At 40.6% G+C, this 27427-nt stretch overlaps 1 protein-coding gene across 2 annotated transcripts; it reads left to right on the top strand.

Annotated features, from left to right (window-relative positions):
• The first annotated feature begins 2792 nt into the window (after positions 1-2792).
• LOC121579945 (GRB2-associated-binding protein 3-like) lies at positions 2793-25441 on the top strand. Of its 2 annotated transcripts, XM_041894955.1 has the most exons (11): positions 2793-3164; positions 6532-6841; positions 20280-20475; positions 21185-21633; positions 21768-21823; positions 22117-22366; positions 22714-22804; positions 22938-23019; positions 23376-23495; positions 24794-24915; positions 25297-25441. In XM_041894955.1, the coding sequence occupies exons 1-10, from the start codon at positions 3093-3095 to the stop codon at positions 24908-24910; spliced, it is 1743 nt and encodes a 580-aa protein (XP_041750889.1). In that variant the 5' UTR covers positions 2793-3092; the 3' UTR covers positions 24911-24915; positions 25297-25441. The 2 variants fall into 2 exon arrangements, with proteins under 2 accessions (XP_041750889.1, XP_041750888.1); XM_041894954.1 differs by having other exon boundaries at positions 24794-25441.
• Positions 25442-27427: the final 1986 nt, after the last annotated feature.

Below are 27427 nucleotides of genomic sequence, written 5' to 3'. Positions count from 1 at the left end.
AAAGTCAAGGGGTCTGAATACTTTCCGAATGCACTGTACCTTTAGAAAGTATTCATACCCTTTGACTTCCACATTTTGTTGTGTTACAGCCTGAATTCAAAATATATTAAAATAAAATAAAAATCATACATCTACACACAATACCCCATAATGACAAAGTGAAAACATGTTTTTAGACATTTTTGCAAATTTATTGAAAATGAAATAAAGACATGTATGTAAGTATTCACACCCCTGAGTCAATATTTTGTAGAAACACCTTTGGCAGTGATTACAGCTGTGAGTCTTTCTGGGTACGTTTCTAAGAGCTTTCCACACCTTGATTGTGCAACATTTGTGTATTATTATTTTCAAAATTCTTCAAGCTCTGTCAAATTGGTTGATGATCATTGCTAGACAACCATTTTTAGGTCTTGCCATAGATTTTCAAGTAGATTTAAGTCAAACTGTAATTCGGCCACTCAGTAACATTCACTGTCTTCTTGGTAAGCAACTCCAGGGTAGATTTAGCCTTGTGTTTTAGGTTATTGTCCTGCTGAAAGGTGAATTGATCTCCCAGTGTCTGGTGGAATGGTTTTCCTCTAGGATTTTGCCTGTGCTTAGCCCAATTCAGTTTATTTTTTATCCTGAAAAACTCCCCAGTCCTTAACGATTACAAGCATACCCATAACATGATGCAGCCACCATTACGCTTGAAAATATGGAGAGTGGTACTCAGTAATGTGTTGTATTGGATTTGCCCCAAACATAACACTTTGTATTCAGGACAAAAAGTTAAAAGTTTAGTGCCTTATTGCAAACAGGAATATTTTTATTCTGCACAGGCTTCCTTCTTTTCACTCTGTCAATTAACATTTTAGTCATTTAGCAGATGCTATTATCCAGAGCAACTAAGGTTAAGTGCCTTGCTCAAGGGCAAATCAACCAATTTTCAGCTCTAGGATTTGAACTAGCAACCTTTCTGTTATTGGCCCAACACTCTAACCGCTAGGCTACCTGCCACCCTAAATTAGGTTAGTATTGTGGAGTAACTATAATGTTGTTGATCCATCCTCAGTATTCTCCTATCACAGCCATTAAACTCCGTAACTGTTTTAAAGTCACCATTGGCCTCATGGTGAAATCCCTGAGCGGTTTCCTTCCTCTCTGGCAATTGAGTTAGGAAGGACGCCTGTATCTTTGTAGTGACTGGATGTTTTGATTCACCATCCAACATGTAATTAATAACTTCACCATGCTGAAAGGGATATTTAATGTTAGCTTGTTTTTTTACCCATCTACCAATAGGTGCCCTTCTTTGCGAGGCATTGGAAAAACTCCCTGGTCTTTGTGGTTGAATCTGTGTTTGAAATTCACTGCTCGACTGAGGGACCTTACAGGTAATTGTATGTGTGTGGTACAGAGATTAGGTAGTCATTCAAAAATCATGTTAAACACTATTATTGCACACAGTAAGTCCATGCAACTTATTATGTGACTTGTTAAGCACATTTCTACTCCTGAACTTATTTAGGCTTACCACAACAAAGGGGTTGAATACTTATTGACTCAAGACATTTCAGCTTTTCATTTTAAATTAATTTGTACAATTTATAAAAATATAATTCCACTTTGACATTATGGGGTATTGTGTGTAGGCCAGTGACAAACAATCTCAATTGAATCCATTTTAAATGCAGGCTGTAACACAACAAAATGTTGAAGTCAAGTGGTGTGAATACTTTCTGAAGGCACTGTATGTATTTTTTACAATCATGTTAAGCCCTAAATCATTTGGCCTTAGACCAACAGAGCAGTTTTAGTTGTTGTTGTTTTGTTTTTGTTTTTATCAGGCAGAGGCATTCTAAATTAAAGCATGATGTCTCCTTCACTAAATTAATCTAAATAAAAAACCCTAGTTATTTAATTTCCCCTACAAGTAGCCTATTGTAATCAGTTTTATGTTTCAAAGTCAAAAGGTTTTTGTAGAATTTACATGAAAAATGCATTACCTGTCACGACTTCCGCCGAGGCTGCCTCCCCTCCTTGTTCGGGCAGGTTTCGGCATTCGTCGTCACCGGCTTACTAGCTACTGCCGATCCCATTCTCATCACTCCACTTGTCATGTCTTGTCTTGTCAATCACACACACCTGGTGCTCGGTTGAGCTACTCTTCCATTTGTTATTGCCAAGGTGGAATATTTCCCTTGTGATGTTTTCGTTTTGACGCTTGGTGCGTTTTATTTATGTAAACGGAATAAACTCTGGACTTCGGTGTTTTACCTCCTGCGCCTGACTCCTTCATTCACACCTCATCACATTACCAAGACTTGCTATAACGTTTTTCCTCTGTTAGTGTATTTAAAGTGCACAAACAAAATAACAAGTAAATTGTATTTTGTTATTGATTTGGTTGTTGTTCTAGGACTGACGTTGTTATTTTGGTACATACCGGTATTCTGACACTAAGACATTGAACATTGGGAGGGCTGATGTGACAGACGGCTCATGAAACTCCCTCCACAGCACTTTTCAGCCAGCCACAGTTCAACTACAGCTCATACACATGAGTGCTGCTCTGTTTAGAAAATATTATTCTCATGTGCTGGTCCTACAAGTACACTGGGTTTTAATGAGCAGAAGAGGGTGTCTCCCCCTATCTGCAACCCCCCTTTTCATTGTCTCTGTAAACACAAACAGATGCACACACACACACACACACACACATACTCACTCACATACATGTTCCTCTCTCTCTCTGTCTCTCTGTCTCTCTTTCTCTCTCTCTCTCACTTACTCACTCTCTCTGTCAGACCCACACAATCTACAGACCCACACACATCTACAGACAAGCATACGCACATCACCCCCCTCTCTCCCTCTCCCTCTTCCCCTCAGTTTTCTTCCTCTCTACCCCTCTCTCTCTCTCCATCTCCCCTTGTCTGTCAGTGTGATCAATGGCTTGACTTCCTCCTTTTGGTACGGCTGTAGGCTGTATACAAGAACACAGGACTCGCCTGGTGCTGCTCACAGTTTCACAGCAGCAGCAGCAGCCATCAGTGCTTAAAGACAATTATATCTAGAAAACACGCCGGATTCCCTCCGCAGTCAAGATGAGTGCAGGGGATGTGGTCTGCACCGGCTGGCTCATCAAATCTCCCCCTGAGAAGAAACTAAAGAGATACGTGAGTAGGGGAACAGGCTGGGGGGGTGGCTGGCTGGCTTCTGTGCTATTGTGATGCATTCTACCCAAGCAGTAGTAGTACCAGTTTCTGCTGCAGACAGAGCAGTGTGTGTGTGTATGTGTATGTGTGGGATTATCAGTGATCAACACAGCTGCACTGCTATGCCGTTAGTTCAGAAGATACTGTTGGTTTCTTTTCTGAAATTAAGCTTGCAGAGGCATGTAGAATAATGACCATTATATGCCTTTTTGTAAACAGTGTTTTCATGTAACCTCGCCTGTGTCTTCCTCCTCATTTTTATAGTAGTGGCCATTACATACTGTAGGACATGCTGTTATAACTGCTGGTCATACTGATGTGCATCATTAATGCACTGTGAAAATAGCATTTTAATGTCCTTCAGTAAATGCACATGTATTTTAAACATATCAAACTGCTTATAAACCATTATGTTTACAATTTTGAACTTTGTTTAGAATTTATATTTTTTGCAGATGGGTTTGCCTCTTATTAATAATTCAAGTGCATTATACTCTAATGTTAACATGTCTGGATGAGCATGTTGGACCAGAAGTGAACTGGGACAAGTGCCTGGCAATCTGCAGTGTTTCTGTAGGGGTCATGTGAGAGTGTTGTTGTGTAGGGAGGAAAGGGGGAGGCCACCCATTCTGGGATGTGTTGAGACTGTTGGCCTCTCATTCTGTGAAATGTGGGTGTGTATTGCAAAACATCGGAAGTACTGTCGCTGCCAAGCAGTACAAAATGACCCAACAGGCAGAAATGACCAGGCTTTATGATGGTTGTTTGCACTTTCTCTCTACAGAGGAAAGCAGAGGATGGCTTTTCTGAACACTAGCACAGATAAAGGGGGCAGTGGTAATTCACTGGAAAGAGAGTCACTGCAGAGATACTATTTGGTGGAAAATGGGGCTTTGTGGAGGACACAGACAAACAGGAAGGACATCGTTTTTCATTGCAAGGACCAGACTAACCATACACGAGCAAAGTGTGTGGGCATACATTGGACTCATCACTCCCTACACATAGCAAGTTAAGGTCCAGAGCAGCTAGCTCTTAGAAACACTAATGATCAGACTCAGGAAATCAGATAGTGAAAGTAACAGACAGTTTCAATTCTCCAACACACAGACGTCACAGCTAGCATTGCAAGTGGCCCATGCTGTTGTAAACAAACCCAAATGCATAAGTTAACCACATTTAAATATAAAATAGACAATGCCTGTGCAAGGGTAAACAAAACAAATTAAAGGATCTGTAAGGTAAAATAGTCTCATGTTTTCATTTCTTTATAACATAATAATGTGACATTTTATAAAGAATATCATGGGGAAACATGTTCCAAACAAAAATAGTATGGTTTAGAAACATCACTCTCAATAGAACAGGCCTAGTTTATTTTCCAGCAATGTTGAGCTCGCACTCAATAAGGCCGTTATCACCACAACAAGGAAGTGTTTTTCCGCATGATTCTATAGAGGTTTCTAGAGTGTGAGGATATTTCCCGTTAGTGGGTTAACCTGTTAGTGGGTTTTTGTATTGTATTTATTAAGGATCCCCATTAGCTGCAGCCAAGATAGCAGCTACTCTTCCTGGGGTCCAAACACATTAAGGCACTTACATCACATATAAAACAAAAGACAAAACGGTACTTCATATAACATTATTACACCACTACATATCTACAATACAAAATGTATAATACCACTATACAACAATATTAAAATGTATGTGTGTGTGCGTATGCGTGTTAATTATTCTCACACCATGCATTTTAAATGTGCTTTGACTTACTGAAAATGTACCATTGATGATGAACATGAGCTGCCCTGCTCTCTGTGTCTCTGTCCTCTTTGCTACTTTACTGTGTGATGCAAATGTATATTTACAACTTGTTAACTGTTTATGGTTTATTTGAATATGAGTGTGGGTACAACAAGACAGAGTTTTGGTTTCAAACAAACATTCTAAGCATGTTCATAACTCTCTTGAAAGATCATCACAAAGATATACAATATATTCCTGAAATTGGTGGCTGGTGGGTTATAGCACACATTTCCTTTGTCAACTGAGATAGGAATAATAGTGTAACACACAAAACTACAAAAAGTGTTGTTAATACCACTGCCTCTTCAAAACAAATCACATTTCTTCTTTATGGTAGGTTGTTTCATCAAATTACTCTCAAAGCTCAAAAACAGCTATGATTTAATTTCAGGCCATCCATCCAGTGTTCCATGCCAACAAATCAATGACAGGTAGAATAATGCATGAATCACCTGAATACTGAATTTATTAGGCAACGGTATAAAAATATACAACTCCTGCTAAAAAGGTGGTATTGGAAATGGCTTTAAATAATACATGGGTGAAGTTTGAAAAACAGACGTAGTAGGCCTATGGAAGTCAGTTATTAATATTTGACAGTTAGTATATAGATGGACATATGACTCATAGCCCATGTGAGTGACCATGAAGTCATCACGATCATGACCAAAATGTTAAAGTACTTCAGTTAGGCCTACTTATTCAGTATCAAAATGAAGAGAGTCAGCTAAGAATTAAATTCTCATAGCATTACTGAAAACAAAACCCCTCCTATACTAATCAGTATCCATTCTGGCATGAAAAACCTATCTCAGCAGAAAAAGAGGTTGCCTTTTGAATCGTCCCCAATATGTTAGTGACCCACACTGCAATACAATTAGCTTTTTGTTCGTGTCAGACATTCTCTTCTACATAGAATTCACTTCCTCTTCTCAGCACTTCTGGGAAACGCTGTTGTCAGTTCCTCACAACAACCGTACCAAAAGCAAGAAAAAGAGTGTTGTCTATAGTTGAGGTAAATTAAGGTTGTGTTGCTAAACTTGCCACTGAACGTGGTCAGAAGAGCAGTGATACATTTTCCATAACTAAAAATGTATGTTCCCCGATGAATTGCGTGTGACATAAACTGATTGACACAGGTCACAATGCTGGAAACTACATGAGGATAAAGACAGTGCTTTGTACAAAGAATCTTTAGTCACAGTCAGGGGACATAAAAATAGCTCACATTTTTCTGTATTGAGCTACCATGTTAAAATTGTTCACTGATGGTTCTGTTGATAAACTATGAAATAAACATTGATAGAGAACAGCAACATTATATTTCTGAGGCCTTGGATGAACCTAAAGTCACATAAAAATGCACCAACCATTATTACCAACCAGATATTTCTAAGGTTACTAACCAACTAAGGCAACTAGTCTACATATGTGTGCAGAATAATTGTATTATATTGATTTGTCTATTAGTACATGGTGCAACAGTACAGTATGTTAATCTGCGTAGTTCCCTGTTCCCTAGGCATGGAGAAGACGTTGGTTTGTTCTTCAAAGAGGACGTATGAGTGGGAACCCAGATGTGTTGGAGTACTACCGAAACAAGACCTCAAAGAAGCCCATCCGCACCATCGACCTGAGAGAGTGTGAGGTTCAGATGCAGACGGAGCAACGCCTGGTCAAAAGGGAGTTCCAGAACCAGCACCTCTTTGTTGTCAAGACGTCGTCTCGCCTGTTCTACCTGGTGGCCAAGACTGAGGAGGAGATGAACAGTTGGGTCAGTCAGATCAGGGAGATCTGTCACTTTGGACCTCTGAGTCTGGATGATGGGACAGGTAAGGAACTGGCACAGAAAAACGGTTCATTACAGTTCGAGTTTAAGCGCCTTGGGTGTGAGAAATGCGCTTTACAAATTAAATGAATGATTAGTATTAGTTACAAAATTACATTTATGTGTTCAATTTCTACAAAGAATATGGAGAAACATTGGTATTCAACTTTTGTTGGAGGCTTTCATCCCATGACTGAGTAGGCATGTAGGCATGTTTAGTGAACGCTGTTTATATTCAAGACTGAGATAACATACCATTTAGGTGATAATCTGATGATGACTGGTAAATCAATGAGTGGACAATATTAATTTGTCATGTGCAGTTTTGCATTGCATTTAAAGGAGATGTTTAAATTAGATGTGTTTATTCTCATTACTGCTGCAGGACAAGTGTGATACTGCCTCTAAAGTGTTGGGCCGTTACAAGTTCCTGGGCTCAAGAAATTTACTGATGTCACTTACGCAATGACATTGAAATATGATATGATATATGATTTATTGATGGTAAACTATTTTATGAATAGTATGAGCAGAATATATTTTATTTAAGCTTTATTTAACTAGGAAATACTCTGGAGGTTATAACCTGTTTTGCAAAGGGACCCTGATGTACAGTGCATTCGGAAAGTATTCAGACCCCTTGACTTCTTCCACATTTTGTTACGTTACAGCCTTATTCTAAAATGGATTAAATCGTTTTTTTTCCACTCATCAATCTACAAACAATACCCCATAATGACAAAGCAAAAACAGGTTTTTAGACATTTTTGCAAATGTATTACAAATAAATAACTGAAATATGACATTTACATAAGTATTCAGACCCTTTACTCAGTACTTTGTTGAAGCACCTTTGGCAGTGATTACAGCCTCGAGTCTTCTTGGGTATAAGCTTCGCACACCTGTATTTGGGGAGTTGTCCTGTTGGAAGGTGAATCTTCGCCCCAGTCTGAGGTCCTGAGCGCTCTGGAGCAGGTTTTCATCAAGGATCTCTTTGTACTTTGCTCCGTTCATCTTTGCCTCAATCCTGACTAGTCTCCTAGTCCCTGCCGCTGAAAAACATCCCCACAGCATGATGCTGCCACCACCATGCTTCACCATAGGGATGGTGCCAGGTTTCCTCCAGATGTGACGCTTGGCATTCAGGCCAAAGAGTTGAATCTTGGTTTTCATCAGACCAGAGAATCTTGTTTCTCATGGTCTGAGAGTCCTTTAGGTGCCTTTTGGCAAACTCCAAGCAGGCTGTCATGTGCCTTTTACTGAGGAGTGGCTTCCGTCTGGCCACTCTACCATAAAGGCCTGATTGGTGGAGTGCAAAGCTGTCATTAAGGCAAAGGGTGGATACTTTGAAGAATCTCAAATAAAAAATATACATTAGACCGGTGGAAATTTGTCCTTTGTTCTGGAGTCCAAATTGAAGATTTTTGGTTCCAACCGCCGTGTCTTTGTGAGACGCAGTGTGCGTTAACGGATGATCTGCGCATGTGTATTTCCCACCGTAAAGCATGGAGGAGGAGGTGTTATGGTGTGAGGGTGCTTTGCTGGTGACACTGTCTGTGATTTATTTTGAATTCAATGCACACTTAACCAGCATGGCTACCACAGCATTCTGCAGCAATACTCCATCCCATCTGGTTTGGGCTTAGTGGGACTATAATTTGTTATTCAACAGGAAAATGACCCAACACACCTCCAGGCTGTGTAAGGGCTATTTTACCAAGAAGGAGAGTGATGGAGTGCTGCATCAGAAAAGCAGCCAACAAGTGCTCAGCATATGTGGGAACTCCTTCAAGACTGTTGGAAAAGCATTCCTGCCCCACCTGCCCTGAATGACGCGTCACCACTGTCAAGGATGATCAATGGAAGCAGGATATACCTGAGCTCAATTTCGAGTCTCATAGCAAAGGGTCTGAATACTTACGTAAATAAGGTAATAAATTAGCACAAAAAAAAAATGTCATTATGGGGTATTGTGTGTGGATTGATGAATATTTTTAAAAAATGTAATCCATTTTAGAATAAGGCTGTTAAGTCACAAAATGTGGAAAAGGGGAAGGGTCTGAAAACTTTCCTAATGATAGACACACAAAGACGTATGCACACACCTACCTCAATGTTGTAGCAATAATCAAATCATTTTGCAGAGAGCTTCTGAGTGTTACAGTTTTTTTCAATCGCTTTGATGCATTTTTCACTAGTGTGTGGTACAACTCTTTGTACAACAATCTAAACAGATAATCAAAATTGGTCATGTTTCAAAACTCATTTTCAATTGACTAAGTACAGATGTAGGAACTTAATTTGATCACCCTGTTGCAGGATAACGTTCCTACAATGCAGGACATTTAAAACTTGTTGTGTATTTGAATTTTAAAAAGGCTTCTGAAGTTTGTAATTTCTACTTAAACATTTCTGACTTTATTTTCCCTTACAAAAAATGTATCAACCCCTACAAAGATGTTCATGAATTATAATCCACATAACAATTCACATTTCCTGTTGCTAGAGGATTATTTTCCTGCTTAGCAAACTGGCTCAAATTAAGATCCTACATATGAACAACAAACAAATTCACAAAGTCACTTGCTCACTGCACCAAATAACTCTTTCAATATTCAATCCAAGTATTTTCTTTTCACAATGCAATATTCACATTACTTTTGATATGATTGTCTTGTCATTTTGTTAACAGTCACTTAATCAAACGGCTCAAAACAGATAACTACTGAACCAAAATTATACAATGCCTAGTTTACGTACACTGAACAAAAATATAAACGCAACATGTAAAGTGTTGGTCCCATGTTTCATGAGCTGAAATAAAAGATCCCAGAAGTGATCCATATGCACAAAAAGCTTATCTCTCTCAAATTTTGTGGACAAATTTGTTTACATCCCTGTTAGTGACAATTTCTCATTTGCCAAGATAATCCATCCACCTGACAGATGTGGCATATCAAGAAGCTAAAATGTGCAGTTTTGTCACACAACACAATGTCACAGATGTCTGAAGTTTTGAGGGAGTGTGCAATTGGCATGCTGACTGCAGGAATGTCCACCAGAGCTGTTGCCAGATAATTGAATATTCGTTTATCTACCATAAGCCGCTTCTAACATCGATTTAGAGAATTTGGTAGTACGTCCAACCAGCTCACAACCACAGACCCCGTGTAACCACGCCAGCCCAGGACCTCCACATCCGGCTTCTTCACCTGTGGAATCGTCTGAGACTAGCAACCTAGACAGCTGATGAAACTGGGTTTGCACAACCGAATAAGTTCTGCACAAACTGTCAGAAACCGTCTCAGGGAAGCTCATCTGCGTGCTCGTCGTCCTCACCAGGGTCTTGACCTGACTTCAGTTCGGCGTCGTAGCTGACTTCAGTGGGCAAATTCTCATCTTCGATGGCCACTGGCACGCTGGAGAAGTGTGCTCTTTACGGATGAATCCTGGTTTCAACTGTACCGGGCAGATGGCAGACAGCATGTATGGCGTCGTGTGGGCGAGCTGTTTGCTGATGTCAACGGTGTAAACAGAGTGCCCCATGGTGGAGGTGGGTTTATGGTATGAGCAAGCATAAGTTACGGACAATGAACACAATTGCATTTTATCGATGGAGATACCGTGATGAGATCCTGAGGCCCATTGTCGTGCCATTCATCCGCCACGTTGCGTTTATATTTTTGTTCAGTGTATAAAGTTTGATAACTGCTGAACACTGTACAACTCTATATTTTTACATAAATGTATAAATTGACATCAATTTACATTGGAAGGTCAAAACCAAATCATATATGGATGTGGCTGTAAATACTTCGTCATAACCCTCCATCAACCAGTGTGCTTCAATTGTACAAAGTGGAAAGTCACTCTATGTGCTACAATTAGGAATTAATCCAATCAAATCTAATCAAAGTGTATTGGTCACGTACACAGTTTAGCAGATATTATAGCGGGTGCAGCGAAATGCTTGTGTTACTAGCTTCTAACAATGCAGTAAAATGTCAAACAAGTACACAAATAATCAAAAACTAAAATCAAGAAATCAAGAAATGTCAGAACGAATCCAATTAACAACCCAAATAACACTTTGTCAGTAATCCAAACGCAATCTATGCGTATATACACCAAAAAGGCCCCGTGTAGCTCAGTTGGTAGAGCTTGGCGTTTGCAACGCCAGGGTTGTGGGTTCGTTTCCCACGGGGGGCCAGTATGAAAAAAAATGTATGCACTCACTTAACTGTAAGTCGCTCTGGGTAAGAGCGTCTGCTAAATGACTAAAATGTAAATGTAAAAAGATATACTAAGAATTATATGTACAGCAGTAGATTTATTACAGTGAGCTATGTCAAGAATCCAGCATATAAATAGACGGTGTATATAAACAGTATAACAAAAATGCAATGTACACTAGTAGATACAGTATATTAGAATGAGTTATGTCGAGAATAAAGTATTTAAATACACAGAGTGAAAAACAGTATAAAAGAAACGGGAAGTGTCCAGTCAATGCACTGCTGAAATACCTGGGTTGCATATAACAATATATTCCACTCATTATCTGAATTTCATTGATACACTGTAAGCTGATGTATTTTGTCAAGCAGAGAGACAGGTGATACTGTATCAGTTGAAAAGTCAAATAGAAAAGGTGATCTACACCAATAACTTTTTACTGTAGGCTACTGCTTTACAATACATTATACCCCTATATCGTATGATTTCTTCTACGTACAGTGCCTTCAGAAAGTATTCAGACCCCTTGACCTTTTCCACATTTTGTTACGCTACAGCCTTATTCTAAAATGGATCAAATAAAATAAAAAACTCAGCAATATACACACAATACCCCACTATGACAAAGTGAAAACAGGTTTTTAGAACATTTTGGCAAATGTATTAAAAATAAAAAACAGAAATACCTTATTTACATAAGTATTCAGACCCTTTGCTATGAGACTCGAAATTGAGCTCAGGTGCATCCTGTTTCCCACAGGTCCCACAGCTGACAGTGCATGTCAGAGCAAAAACCAAGCCATGAGGTCGAAGGAATTGTCCATAGAGCTCTGAGATAGGATTGTGTTGAGGCACAGATCTGGGGAGGGTACCAAAAATGTCAGCAGCATTGCAGGTCCCCAAGAACACAGTGGCCTCCATCATTCTTAAATGGAAGATGTTTGGAACCACCAAGACTCTTCCTAGAGCTGACCGCCCAGTCAAGGAGGTGACCAAGAACCTGATGGTCACTCTGACAGAGCTCTAGAATCCTCTGTGGAGATGGGAGAACCTTCCAGAAGGACAACTATCTATGCAGCACTCCACCAATCAGGCCTGTATGGTAGAGTGGCCAGACAGAAGCCACTCCTCAGTAAAAGCAGATGACAGCCCATTTGGAGTTTGCCAAAAGGCACCTAAAGACTATCAGACCATGAGAAACAAGATTCTCTGGTCTGATGAAACCAAGATTGAACTCTTTGGCCTGAATGCCAAGCGTCATGTCTGGAGGAAACCTGGCACCATCCCTACGGTGAAGTATGGTGGTGGCAGCATCATGCTGTGGGGATGTTTTTCAGTGGCAGGGACTGGGAGACTAGTCAGGATCAAGGCAACGATGAATGGAGCAAAGTACAGAGATATCCTTGATGAAAACCTGCTCCAGAGCACTCAGGACCTCAGACTGGGGCGACGGACAGCACAACGACCCTAAGCACACAGCCAAGACAACGCAGGAGTGGCTTCAAATCAAATCAAATCAAATTGTATTTGTCACATACACGTGTTTAGAATATGTTATTGCGGATGTAGCGAAATACTTGTGCTTCTAGCTCCGACAGTGCAGTAATATCTAACAAATAATATCTAACAATTTCACAACATACAGTGGGGAAAAAAAGTATTTAGTCAGCCACCAATTGTGCAAGTTCTCCCACTTAAAAAGATGAGAGAGGCCTGTAATTTTCATCATAGGTACACGTCAACTATGACAGACAAAATGAGAGAAAAAAAATCCAGAAAATCACATTGTAGGATTTTTAATGAATTTATTTGCAAATTATGGTGGAAAATAAGTATTTGGTCAATAACAAAAGTTTCTCAATACTTTGTTATATACCCTTTGTTGGCAATGACACAGGTCAAACGTTTTCTGTAACTCTTCACAAGGTTTTCACACACTGTTGCTGGTATTTTGGCCCATTCTTTAATGCAGATCTCCTCTAGAGCAGTGATGTTTTGGGGCTGTCGCTGGGCAACACGGACTTTCAACTCCCCTCCAAAGATTTTCTATGGGGTTGAGATCTGGAGACTGGCTAGGCCACTCCAGGACCTTGAAATGCTTCTTACGAAGCCACTCCTTCGTTGCCCGGGCGGTGTATTTGGGATCATTGTCATGCTGAAAGACCCAGCCACGTTTCATCTTCAATGCCCTTGCTGATGGAAGGAGGTTTTCACTCAAAATCTCACGATACATGGCCCCATTCATTCTTTCCTTTACACGGATCAGTCGTCCTGGTCCCTTTGCAGAAAAACAGCCCCAAAGCATGATGTTTCCACCCCCATGCTTCACAGTAGGTATGGTGTTCTTTGGATGGAACTCAGCATTCTTTGTCCTCCAAACACGACGAGTTGAGTTTTTTTAACCAAAAAGTTATATTTTGGTTTCATCTGACCATATGACATTCTCCCAATCCTCTTCTGGATCATCCAAATGCACTCTAGCAAACTTCAGACGGGCCTGGACATGTACTGGCTTAAGCAGGGGGACACGTCTCCCACTACAGGATTTGAGTCCCTGGCGGCGTAGTGTGTTACTGATGGTAGGCTTTGTTACTTTGGTCCCAGCTCTCTGCCGGTCATTCACTAGGTCCCCCGTGTGGTTCTGGGATTTTTGCTCACCGTTCTTGTGATCATTTTGACCCCAAGGGGTGAGATCTTGCGTGGAGCCCCAGATCGAGGGAGATTATCAGTGGTCTTGTATGTCTTCCATTTCCTAATAATTGCTCCCACAGTTGATTTATTCAAACCAAGCTGCTTACCTATTGCAGATTCAGTCTTCCCAGCCTGGTGCAGGTCTACAATTCTGTTTCTGGTGTCCTTTGACAGCTCTTTGGTCTTGGCCATAGTGGAGTTTGGAGTGTGACTGTTTGAGGTTGTGGACAGGTGTCTTTTATACTGATAACAAGTTCAAACAGGTGCCATTAATACAGGTAACGAGTGGAGGACAGAGGAGCCTCTTAAAGAAGAAGTTACAGGTCTGTGAGAGCCAGAAATCTTGCTTGTTTGTAGGTGACCAAATACTTATTTTCCACCATAATTTGCAAATAAATTCATTAACAATCCTACAATGTGATTTTCTGGATTTTTTTTTCTCATTTTGTCTGTCATAGTTGACGTGTACCTATGATGAAAATTACAGGCCTCTCTCATCTTTTTAAGTGGGAGAACTTGCACAATTGGTGGCTGACTAAATACTTTTTTCCCCACTGTATACCCAAAGCACAAATCTGGTAAGGAATGGAATTTAAGAATATATACATATATGGACAAGCAATGACAGAGCGGCATGGACTAAGATACAGTAGAATATTATAGAATAGAATACAGTATATACATATGGGATGAGTAGTGCAAGATATGTAAACATGATTAAAGTGAATAGTGTTCCATTTCTTAAAGTCTCCTGAGTGGCGCAGTGGTCTAAGGCACTGCATCGCAGTGCTAGCTGTGCCACTAGAGATCCTGGTTCGAATCCAGGCTCTGTCGTAGCCGGCCGTGACCGGGAGACCCATGGGGCGGCGCGCAATTGGCCCAGCATCGTCCAGGGTAGGGGAGGGAATGGCCGGCAGGGATGTAGCTCAGTTGATAGAGCATGGCGTTTGCAACGCCAGGGTTGTGGGTTCGATTCCCACAGGGGGTATGAAAAAAAGTATAATAATGTAAGTCGCTCTGGATAAGAGCGTCTGCTAAATGACGTAAATGTAAATGTAAAGAGGCCAGTGATTTCAATAGGCAGCAGCAGCCTCTAATGTGCTACTGATAGCTATTTAACAGTCTGATGGCCTTGAGATAGAAGCTGTTTTTCATTCTCTCGGGACAAGTCTCTGAATGTCCTTGAGTGGCCCAGCCAGAGCCAAGACTTGAACCCGATCTAACATCTCTGGAGAGACCTGAAAATAGCTGTGCAGCAACGCTCCCCATCCAACCTGACAGAGCTTGAGAGGATCTGTAAAGAGGAATGGGAGAAACTCCCCAAATACAGGTGTGCCAAGCTTGTAGCGTCATACCCAAGAAGACTTGCTGCTGTAATCGCTGCCAAAGGTGCTTCAACAAAGTACTGAGTAAAAGGTCTGTATACTTATGTAAATGTAATATTTCCATTTTTTACTTTTTATCAAAAATCAATAAAAACCTGTTTTTGCTTTGTCACTATGGGGTTTTGTGTGTATATTGATGAGGAAGAAAAACAATTTAATCAATTTTAGAATAAGGCTGTAACGTAACAAAATGTGGTAAAAGTCAAGGGGTCTGAATACTTCTGAAGGCACTGTATGTACTGTAAGGATAATGCCACTGTAAGACACATTTTTCTCAACATGCTCCAAACTTACATAGGATACAAACAAATTATATAAAAAGAATGGTTTGCCATGAACTATAACATTTTGAAAAAACATATAGTAAAGCAGTGGACAGTGCTGCAGTAAAATCTGACTTATTTTACCCAATTCCGTTACTAGCTATCTTTCTCTGTGAAACTCATAGTGCCATAGACATTACAACTCTCTACATGCATGCAAGTTCAGCCAGGGTGATGCTTGAACAGTTAGAGGGGGATGCTTGAACACTTAGAAACCATGCTCATGTCTCATCCACAGCTCTCCCCCTGGTTTGGAGTTAATAAGAGTTGGCAGTTGGAACATTTAGTAAGACATTGTTGTCTGTATGGAGCAGATAGGGCAGACTACATGATATCCAGACAAAGAGAAGAGATTATAGCTCAGAGGAACAGTAGCAAAACCCAGGCTTACACATAACTGGGAAAGATAACACAACGTCAGACATTCAGTCAATGATATCCTGAACTTGTTGACTATTCAGGACACAAAAAAAGAAGAAAATCCTAAATGTATGTGAACGTAATTCCATCCATTGTGAAAGAAACACGAGATACTGCCACAATTATTTATTTTTATCTGCAGTTTCATGTGCTGAAAAAATAACAAGTTTATGCTCTGCCCTGATGTTACAGTATGAGTCTTATAAATACATAACTAATTAGAGCATTCAATATTCAAAGATGAGTTATTTCTGAAAATATATATTTTTTAAATGTTAGTGTATATCATTGTCTGTAGAAATATAAATACACAAAGTGTTTATAGATCAATCCCATATTATTTCCCCCATACTGATACCCATACTGTGTCTTTATAACTATAATGAACTCAGTTACTGAAAGCCCAGCAGAGATGATTACCAGTGATTAAGTGAAATACTAGTTAAGCAACGTGTGAATGATGATAACATGGATGTTTCCCCTTATACAGTGCTATGAAAAAGTATTTGCCCCCTTTCTAATTTTCTCCACTTTTGCATATTTGTGATACTGAATGTTATCAGATCTTCAACCAAAACCTAATATTAGATAAAGGGAACATAAGTGGACAAATAACACAACAATTACATATTTATTTCATTTATTTCATAAACAAAGTTATGCAACACCCAATTCCCCTGTGTGAAAAAGTAATTGCCCCCTTACACTCAATAACTGGTTGTGCCACCTTTAGCTGCAATGACTCCAACCAAATGCTTCCTGTAGTTGTTGATCAGTCTCTCACGTCGCTGTGGAGGAATTTTGGCCCACTCTTCCATGCATAACCGCTTTAACTCAGTGACGTGTGGGTTTTCAAGCATGAACTTCTCATTTCAAGTCCTGCCACAACATCTAAATTGGGATTAGGTCTAGACTTTGACTAGGCCATTCCAAAACTTCCAATTTGTTGCTTTTTAGCAATTTTCATGTAGACTTGATTGTGTGTTTTGGATCATTGTCTTGCTGCATGACCCAGCTGCGCTTCAGCTTCAGCTCACAGACGGATGGTCTGACATTCTCCTGTAGAATTCTCTGATACAGAGCAGAATTCATGGTTCCTTCTATTAAGGCAAATCGTCCAGTTCCTGAGGCAGCAAAGCATCCCCAAACCATCACACCACCACCACCATGCTTGACCTTTGGTATGATGTTCTTACTGTGGAATGCAGAGTTTGGTTTTCGCCAGGCATTACTGGAACCATGTCGTCCAAAAAGTTATACTTTTGAATCATGTGTCCATAGAACGTTCTTCCAAGAGTCTTGATGATCATCCAGGTGCTTTTTGGCAAACTTGAGTCAACTTTTCGGACGAGATGGGTCCCATTATGCCTGGCGAAAACCAAACACTGCATTCCACAGTAAGAACATCATACCAAAGGTCAAGCATGGTGGTGGTGGTGTGATGGTTTGGGGATGTTTTGCTGCCTCAGGACCTGGACGACTTGCCTTAATAGAAGGAACCATGAATTCTGCTCTGTATCAGAGAATTCTACAGGAGAATGTCAGACCATCCGTCTGTGAGCTGAAGCTGAAGCGCAGCTGGGTCATGCAGCAAGACAATGATCCAAAACACACAATCAAGTCTACATGAAAATTGCTAAAAAGCAACAAATTGGAAGTTTTGGAATGGCCTAGTCAAAGTCTAGACCTAATCCCAATTTAGATGTTGTGGCAGGACTTGAAATGAGAAGTTCATGCTTGAAAACCCACACGTCACTGAGTTAAAGCGGTTATGCATGGAAGAGTGGGCCAAAATTCCTCCACAGCGACGTGAGAGACTGATCAACAACTACAGGAAGCATTTGGTTGGAGTCATTGCAGCTAAAGGTGGCACAACCAGTTATTGAGTGTAAGGGGGCAATTACTTTTTCACACAGGGGAATTGGGTGTTGCATAACTTTGTTTATGAAATAAATGAAATAAATATGTAATTGTTGTGTTATTTGTTTACTTATGTTCCCTTTATCTAATATTAGGTTTTGGTTGAGGATCTGATAACATTCAGTATCACAAATATGCAAAAGTAGAGAAAATTAGAAAGGGGGCAAATACTTTTTCATAGCACTGTATATCCTGATCATATAGATCTCACGCTCCTGTCTGCATGTTCTCACCGCTCAACTAAAACCATTTTATAAGAAAACAAATAGTTATAGCTATGTTCCACTAGTCAGCACATTGCCTCAAACATTCTCAATAGAAAACTCAAACACACAACTCGGAAAGTATTCAGACCAATTGACTTTTTACACATTTTGTTACTTTATAGCCTTGTTCTAAAATTGATTAAATTGTCCCCCCCCCCCCCCTCCATCAAACTACACACAAAACCCCATAATGACAAAGCAAAAACGTGTTTTTAGACATTTTTGCAAAAGTAAAAAAAAAAAAAAAAAGGAAATATCACATTTACATAAGTATTCAGACCCTTTACTCAGTAGTTTGTTGAAGCAGCTTTGGCAGCCAATACAGCCTCGAGTCTTCTTGGGTATGACGCTACAAGCTTGGCACACCTGTATTTGGGGAGTTTCTCCCATTCTTCTCTGCAGATCCTCTCAAGCTCTGTCAGGTTGGATGGGGAGCGTCGCTGCACAGCTATTTTCAGGTTTCTCCAGAGATGTTCGATTGGGTTCAAGTCCAGGCTCTGGCTAGGCCACTCGAGGACATTCAGAGACTTGTCCCGAAGCCACTCCTGCATTGTCTTGGCTGTGTGCTTAGGGTCGTTGTCCTGTTGGAAGGTGAACCTTTGCCCCAGTCTGAGGTCCTTAGTGCTCTGGAGCAGGTTTTCATCAAGGATCTCTCTGTACTTTTCTCAGTTCGTCTTTCCCTCAATCCTGACTAGTCTCCCAGTCCCTGCCGTTGAAAAACATCTCCACAGCAAAATGCTGCAACCACCATACTTCACCGTAGGGATGGTATCAGGTTTCCTCCAGACGTGACACTTGGCATTCAGGCCAAAGAGTTCAGTTTTGGTTTCATCAGACCAGAGAATCTTGTTTCTCATGGTCTGAGAGTCCTTTAGGTGCCTTTTGGCAAACTTTTACTGAGGAGTGGCTTCCGGCTGGCCACTCTACCATAAAGGCCTGATTGGTGGAGTGCTGCAGAGATGGTTGTCCTTCTGGAAGGTTCTCCCATCTCCACAGAGGAACTCTGGAGCTCTGTCAGAGTGACCATCAGGTTCTTGGTCACCTCCCTGACCATGGCCCTTCTCCTCTGATTGCTCAATTTGGCCGGGCGGCCAGCTCTAGGAAGGGTCTTGGTGGTTCCAAACTTCTTCATTTTAAGAATGAAGGAGGCCACTGTGTTCTTGGGAACCTTCAATGCTGCAGAAACTTTTTGGTACCCTTCCCCAGATCTGTACCTCGACACAATCCTGTCTTGGAGCTCTACGGACAATTTCTTCGACCTCATGGCTTGGTTTTTGCTCTGACATGCACTGTCAACTGTGGGACCTTATATAGACAGGTGTGTGCCTTTCCAAATCATGTCCAATCAATTGAATTTACCACAGGTGGACTCCAATCAAGTTGTGGAAACATCTCAAGGATGATTATTATATTATGATCAATGGAAACAGGATGCACCTGAGCTCAATTTCGAGTCTCATAGCAAAGGGTCTGAATACTTACGTAAATAAGGTATTTCTGTTTTTAATTTTTAATACATTTGCTAAAAATTCTAAAAACCTGTTTTTGCTTAGTCATTATGGACTATTGTGTGTAGATTAATTTATTATTTAATCCATTTTAGAATAAGGCTGTAAAGTAACAAAATGTGGAAAAAGTCAAGGGGTCTGAATACTTTATGAATGCACTCTACATGCATGGGCGGCACACACAGACACAATATATGCACTGTATATTGTTTGGAAAAGTTAAGAAGAAAATTGTCTTTATTTTTTTCAATATATACCTGGTCTTTTTTCTTCTCGTTCTTATGTTTTATGGTGCTGGTGAGATAATGTTTATACGCATGTCACATGTTTATACGCATGTCACATGTTTATACATACACAGGTGTTGTGATTATACTGTACCATAGTGGATGTTTTATTAGCAGAGGGGTTGCTCAGTCTGAATAGCTACGTGGTAGGGGCTTTGTTTACAGTAAGGGGGACATGGACAAGGTCAAAAGCATTAAAAGCACTGTTCAAATTCGTCCCACTGCCACCTGCTGGAGATCGTTGACAACTACGTCTCAGAGATCACATTTGTCAAGAGACAGATCAGGATTCCTGTCTGACTCTGGCCTAATTTACATAACATTATCCTGAGCCAGCCCAGAACTAATGTAGAATCTCTCTATTCTTTCTATTTTCTCTCCCCATCCCTCCGTCTTTCACAATCAGAGGAAGGTTTTTTGCACACCCCAACCTCCCAGCAGCCTTCACCTGCTCTCTCCCGAAATATGTCATTCACTTCCAACCATGACTTCATGGCCTATGGTAACAGCAGAGTGGAGATGCCCAGTCAGATGGAACCCAACCATCCAATGGACTACCTCTTCCTCTCACAGTGTGAGACAGGGAGGTTCAGCATCTTTAGGTATGTAGTCTATACCTCTCAAACCTCAAACTGGACACCATATCCACACGTTGTTTTAATGACGATAAACGATAAGCAATGTATTTTCCTTTTTCTTTCTGTTATGAGAATTATTTAACAAACTATTTCAGTGTCTCTGTGCATCTCCCAAAAGGTTGTAATGCCTTTGGATCAAGAAACGGACAGAGTCCCAGTCTGCATAGTCAGAGATGTTTATTCATTGAGAATTCTGTCACAAAATGGTCGTACAATATTTTTATACGCAAACGTCATACGAAAATCCCACCTCTCTGTAGGCGGGCTGTCGTTTTCCACTTTAAAACTGCTCTCCTGACCATCAGTTCACACACACACACACACACACATACATACACACACATACACATTTTCTTATCATAGTCTCTCTCCTCCCTAAATTGGGAGGCCTCTTTATCTTGGTTTCTCAGTTGCCTGTAGACAGTTCTCCTTGTCCACATTGCTAAATAGTAACACAATGTCATAATCTTTACTGGTCCTACACTCACACATTACCAGGTAGTAGATTCTAACACATCTCACACAGTTTCTGAGTATAATAATTAGTCACTACTAAGAAAGTACTAATCATACTTAAAACAAGAACATTTCACAACTATATTTAAGGGTGGAACATTTAGTCATTACTTTTAACCTGTATATATTTTAATTTCTATATCACTTTCTTTTATAGATGCGACAGCTATTCAAACTCTGAGCGATCTCTGGAACAGAATTCATCAGATGCTACTACAGAAGATGTCTTCTCTTCACCTGATCCTTCTCGGTCTCCCTTTCCCCACACTGGACCATCTCTGTCCCCCTTCCCCCACATAAGGACGCATGACCCCCCTTTCAGCGCCCCATGTGGCCCCACGTCATCCTCTTCCTCTCCTCTTCCTCTCCACCGTGCACCCAACGTCTTCCAGTTTGACAAGCCATATTCTTCTGCCATATTGGAGGTAACCACTGATGGACTAACTCCCCCTCCTCTGCCCCCCAAGCCTATACACCTCTCAGAGCACCTCAGTGATGAGGGCTCCCATAGGCCTCTGGGTGGGTTTGGGCAGTGGCTCACAGGCCAACCTGCACTCATCCCCCGGAGGATCTCTCTGTCAGGCCTGCCAGACCACTTTAGAAGAGGTACAGTATATAACCAGCAGAGTCCTTCAGTCTAGGCCCTTCATACCTGGCTCCATATACTGGTATATGTAATACGGTATATGTAATATATACAGCACAACCGCCTTCATCAGTGATATTTCTGTCTTATCTAGAAGACATTGAGGGGAGTGCACTGAGGAGCAGGAACAAAAGGCTCAGTCTTAATTTGGTAAGTGCACATGTACTTGCAATTGATGGGAACTGATAGGCATTTTCAATACTACAAAATGTTTTGGACATAATGTTGTTGGATAGTTAATAGCAGGTAATAATTCTTAACTGTCATTTTTTCCTTCTTGAATGTCAAACAACAATACAGGATTTACAAGTGACTTTTCTACATTATTACATTTACATTTTACATTTTAGTCATTTAGCAGACGCTCTTATCCAGAGCGACTTACATAGGCCATGGTCTACTACACGTTCCTAAGTTGGTCTGGTCTTGTTGTCTTTTTGCAGCCACGTTTCATTGCCACTCAAAGTCCAAACTGCCATGAGGACTCGTACGTGCCCATGGCCTCTCCGCCTGTCTGTGTTGGTGAAGATGTATCGGATGGCTACATCCCTATGAGCCCCACTCCAATCAGCTTCCTCAAGGTTAACGGCAAAACAGAGGCCCCTCTCGCTCCCACCCCCTTTCCCACTGCAGGTCTACCTGGGGATCCAGAACCACCTCCAATCAACAGGGATCTCAAACCACGCAGGAGAGGTAATGAGCAAAAAGGAAGTAAAAAGTAATGTCTAAAGGGCTACATAATATATTCAATCCTCTTACTCAGTAGAGGAAGCACAAAAAATATTTTTTGCTGAAAAGCAAATTGAATAAGGTTTTACATTCTATTGAATCTTGTGACTCTCACAAGACCCAATATTGGATACATGTAGTCTGTGAAAGTCTCCTTTTGGGACAGTATGTGCAGCATGACTCTTTTTGAAATGTTGATATTTCAACACAAATGGTTTTGTTGGGAGAAAAGTAGACCTGATCATTATTGTCCAATAGAGAATTTGAGGGTTGCTTGCCTCACCTCACCATGTTGTTTCTCTGGTTCGCAGCCCGGCCTCCACCACTGGACCTGAGGGGCCTGTCCACTATAAGAGAATGTCCAACTCATATGCCTTTGATCAGAACCATGACAGAGCCAGGGTGAGTCAGATATAACTCTCTCCATCCTGAACTCTCATCTCTCTTTCTGTCCAAATTCTAAAATGAAAAAAAGGAAGACAAACTGGATTAATTTGTTTGTGTGTGTTTGTGTGTTTGTTTGTGTTGTTCCCAGAAATTCACTGCAAGTCCTTCTGGAGAGAAGACAAGGACAGCTGGGAATTAAAGAAGACCAAGAAGCCAGCAGCATTCCAATAGTAAAGTTACCTTCTATATTGACATCACAAATAGTTTCCACAATCTACAGAGAGAAAAAAAGTACCCCAGTCACTTTATAGGTAGACTGCTTTCCTCCACTGCCATGAATAATTCAGCTGTTGTGTCTAAACTCTGAGTTCCAAACTGCCTAAAGCAAAGGAATAAAGGTTTGAGCATCACAATTATTAATTCATGTTTGGGGTACCAATAAAGGCTTAAAATATTACAATTGATCTTCACCTGAAACTAGCAATACAAATGGAAAGTGTTCAGTGTTGGTGAACCATATGACATAACATATTCAGAGACGAATGTGAAGTGAGTCTCATTGTAAGTGAGATTACTTTAATTTCAGGAGTCAAGGCAGCTGTTATTCTCAACAAACGAGGGAGCCACCCAGCCGTGGTTTAGGAGATCAAACCTTGACTACCTTTCACTGGATTTCAATTCCGCATCCCCGTCTCCTGTGCAAAAGGTAAGCTTGATTGAATAAATAGAGGTCAAATGGTGGGAATGGGTTTGTCTCCAAAGCAAGACATGGAATCAATTCAACCATTTAACGGCATTAGAAGTGTCTGTCTTTCACTTTGAGCTGCCACTGGCAGCTTTAAAGGACTTCAAATTACAGTCATCATCCACTGCAATTCCTTCTGGTCATTGTAGTGTGTGTAGGCATATCAATTACCTTTTCATTGGGAAATCCCCTGTACATTAATACAACTTTGTCTCTGCATGCTTAATTGATACACATGATAGTAGACAGATTGGTGTCATACATTTTCATTATTGCTTTTATAACCGATCTAGGGGAAGAATCTGACATTTGTTGCTTTGCTCACTCTTATCGTTCAATCTCCAATTGAATGTGTAATGCGCCTGTATCTAGGCAACGGGTCCTTGGGCGACTCCTTATCTATATTCTGTATGTGACATTTTCCAGAAGTGCCACTTTTGCATTGACTCGTATGTTAGAAATCAAGCCAAATTATTGCTCTCTCACCATCTGAGCAGGGGTGCAGAATAGGTTTTCATTTAAATAGTATTTGAAACACACATACTGGTCAGACCTTAAAACAATGAACAACATACATACATTGTATGTATCATTTTATTTGTTTGGTTTTATTGCCCCATCTTCCATCTGGATTCAATAGCCCAGATGTAAACAATACATTACATTGTGGATTTGCCTCAAATTCAAGCAAATGTGTGATAAGAATGAAATAGCACTTGCAGGGTGTAGCTCTGTCCATTTCCATGGTAATGAATCAGGCAGCTGCATACTGTGAGACAATAATGTCAGTGACTCATTGTTTTGGTGACAAGTCATTCACTCTCAATCTGCAAAAAGACATAGCGAAAGGAATACTAATGCTTTCTTTCAGGCTGAAGCATAGAGAGGACATATTACATGCAACTATAAGACTGTATAATAGCCACTGAATAACTGACAAAACAGCATCAATTTAAAATAGTTTTCCACTCTATGGAAAGGGAAGAAAGGTCATCTATGTTCCTTTAAATTTGAGTCATTTAGCAGATGCTCTTATCCAGAGCGACTTACAGTGAGTGCATACATTTTAGTACTTTTTCATACTGGTCCCCGTGGGAATCAAACCCACAAACCTACCATTCAAAGTGCCATGCTCTACCAACTGAGCCGTACAGGACCCCAAATGTAAGACTGGTAGTTCTATTCTGGATACAGGTTTTGATTGAATAATGTCATCACCTTAGTTTACTGTACACCAACTCTGCTGGGATGTCTTCCAGAAGCCCCTCCTTGCTGATGAACACAGGGTGGACTATGTGCAGGTGGATGAGAAGAAGACTCAGGCCCTGCAGAACACTAAGATGGAGTGGAAGGATGTCCGGCAGTCTAAAGTGTAAATCAGGTGGGAAAAAACATAATGACTTTCCATTTCATAAAACAAGCGGAGCATATGACATTTGTCATAAGAGATGGTAGCTTACCTCAAAGAGAGCAGTTCTTCTTTCATGTACAAAATAAAAGCACTTTGAAATGCATCAGATATAAACATCTATGAGAGAAGAAAGTAGACGGTGCTGTCAAAGACAGTTTAAATCACTGGTTTGTAGTTTGGGGGCATCAGAATTCACTGTACAAATATCACATCAAAGTTACACTGTGAATGTCACCTTACCATGCACTGTGTCACAGTACTGTTTTTGTATTAAATGTTACGCAATGAAAAGGACACTGCTCATCTCTCATTATTTTGCTGAAACAGATTGTATGTATTCTCAATACACAGGAATTCAAGGATGCTGTTTTTAGACGAACAATGGTCTGCGTATGAGAGCATCTTAAACCAAATGATCAGGTGTCTACAGTGCCTTGCAAAAGTATTCATCCCCCTTGGCGTTTTTCCTATTTTGTTGCATTACAACCTGTAATTTAAATGGATTTCTATTTGGATTTCATGTAATGGACATACACAAAATAGTCCAAATTGGTGAAGTGAAATGAAAAAAATAACTTGTTTCAAAAAATTATAAAAAAATAAATAACGGAAAAGTGATGCGTGCACATGAATTCACCCCCTTTGCTATGAAGTGCCTAATTAAGATCTGGTGCAACCAATTACCTTCAGAAGTCACATAATTAGTTAAATAAAGTCCACCTGTGTGCAATCTAAGTGTCACATGATCTGTCATATGATCTCAGTAAATATACACTTGTTCTGAAAGGCCCCAGAGTCTGCAACACCACTAAGCAAGGGGCACCACCAAGCAAGCGACACGATGAAGACCAAGGAGCTCTCCAAACAGGTCAGGGACAAAGTTGTGGAGAAGTACAGATCAGGGTTGGCTTATAAAAAATATCAGAAACTTTGAACATCCCACAGAGCACCATTAAATCAATTATTAAAACATTGAAAAAACATGGCACCACAACAAACCTGCCAAGAGAGGGCCGCCCACCAAAACTCACGGACCTCTGTAGCTCAATTGGTAGAGCATGGCGCTTGTAACGCCAGGGTAGTGGGTTCGATCCCCGGGACCACCCATGCGTAAAAATGTATGCACACATGACTGTAAGTCGCTTTGGATAAAAGCATCTGCTAAATGGCATATTATTATTATTATTATTACCAGGCAAGGAGGGCATTAATCAGAGAGGCAACAAATAGACCAAAGATAACCCTGAAGGAGCTGCAAAGCTCCACAGCGGAGATTGGAGTATCTGTCCATAGGACCACTTTAAGCCGTACACTCCACAGAGCTGGGCTTTACGGAAGAGTGGCCAGAAAAAAAGCCATTGCTTACAGAAAAAAATAAGCAAACACGTTTGGTGTTCGCCAAAAGGCATGTGGGAGACTCCCCAAACATATGGAAGAAGGTACTCTGGTCAGATGAGACTAAAATTGAGCGTTTTGGCCATCAAGGAAAACACTATGTCTGGCGCAAACCCAACACCTCTCATCACCCCGAGAACACCATCCTCACAGTGAAGCATCATGCTGTGGGGATGTTTTTCATCGGCAGGGACTGGGAAACTGGTCAGAATTGAAGGAATGATGGATGGTGCTGAATACAGGGAAATTATTGAGGGAAACCTGTTTCAGTCTTCCAGAGATTTGAGACTTGAGTGATTTAAAGGGAAACATTTAAATGTCTTGGAATGGCCTAGTCAAAGCCCAGACCTCAATCCAATTGAGAATCTGTGGTATGACTTAAAGATTGCTGTACACCAGCGGAACCTATCCAACTAGAGACATACCCCAAGAGACTTGCAGCTGTAATTGCTGCAAAAGGTGGCTCTACAAAGTATTGACTTTGGGGGGTGAATAGTTATGCACGCTCAAGTTTTCTGTTTTTTTTTGTCTTATTTCTTGTTTGTTTCACAATAAAAAATATTTTGTATCTTCAAAGTGGTAGGCATGTTGTGTAAATCAAATGATTAAAACCCCCCAAAAATCCAGTATAATTCCAGGTTGTAAGGCAACAAAATCGGAAAAATGCCAAGGGGGGTGAATATTTTCGCAAGCCACTGTAAGTACAGATGTATATGTAAAAGTACACATGTAGAGCTGGAATCCTAAAGACAAAGACATGCATTAATGCTTCTGCCCTGCACATTGCATTTGTTGTTGTTTTTTAAGTTCTGATGCCTTGGATTGGCAGCCAGCAGGAAAAGTGCAATGTGATCTGTAGTCATGTCCATAGGGATTGAATGGAGTGGTATCATTCAAAGAAGTCATATGAACAGGATGAACATCTCAGACCTGATATTGTGTAACAGTACTGTGTAATTACTGTGTCAGAGGGTACCAATGACTCAAACCACAATACTTCACACTATCTCGATAGGTCTAACTACAGCAGAAAGCACTAATCACTGTGTGCCTATCCTAAACTTGGTAAGGGTGGAGAACTATCTTA

This window comes from Coregonus clupeaformis, chromosome 13, assembly GCF_020615455.1.
Source record: "Coregonus clupeaformis isolate EN_2021a chromosome 13, ASM2061545v1, whole genome shotgun sequence".
In the NCBI taxonomy this organism is placed as follows: domain Eukaryota; kingdom Metazoa; phylum Chordata; class Actinopteri; order Salmoniformes; family Salmonidae; genus Coregonus; species Coregonus clupeaformis.
Note: the sequence above shows the minus strand (reverse complement) of the source record. Positions and strands in the feature narration are given on the sequence as shown.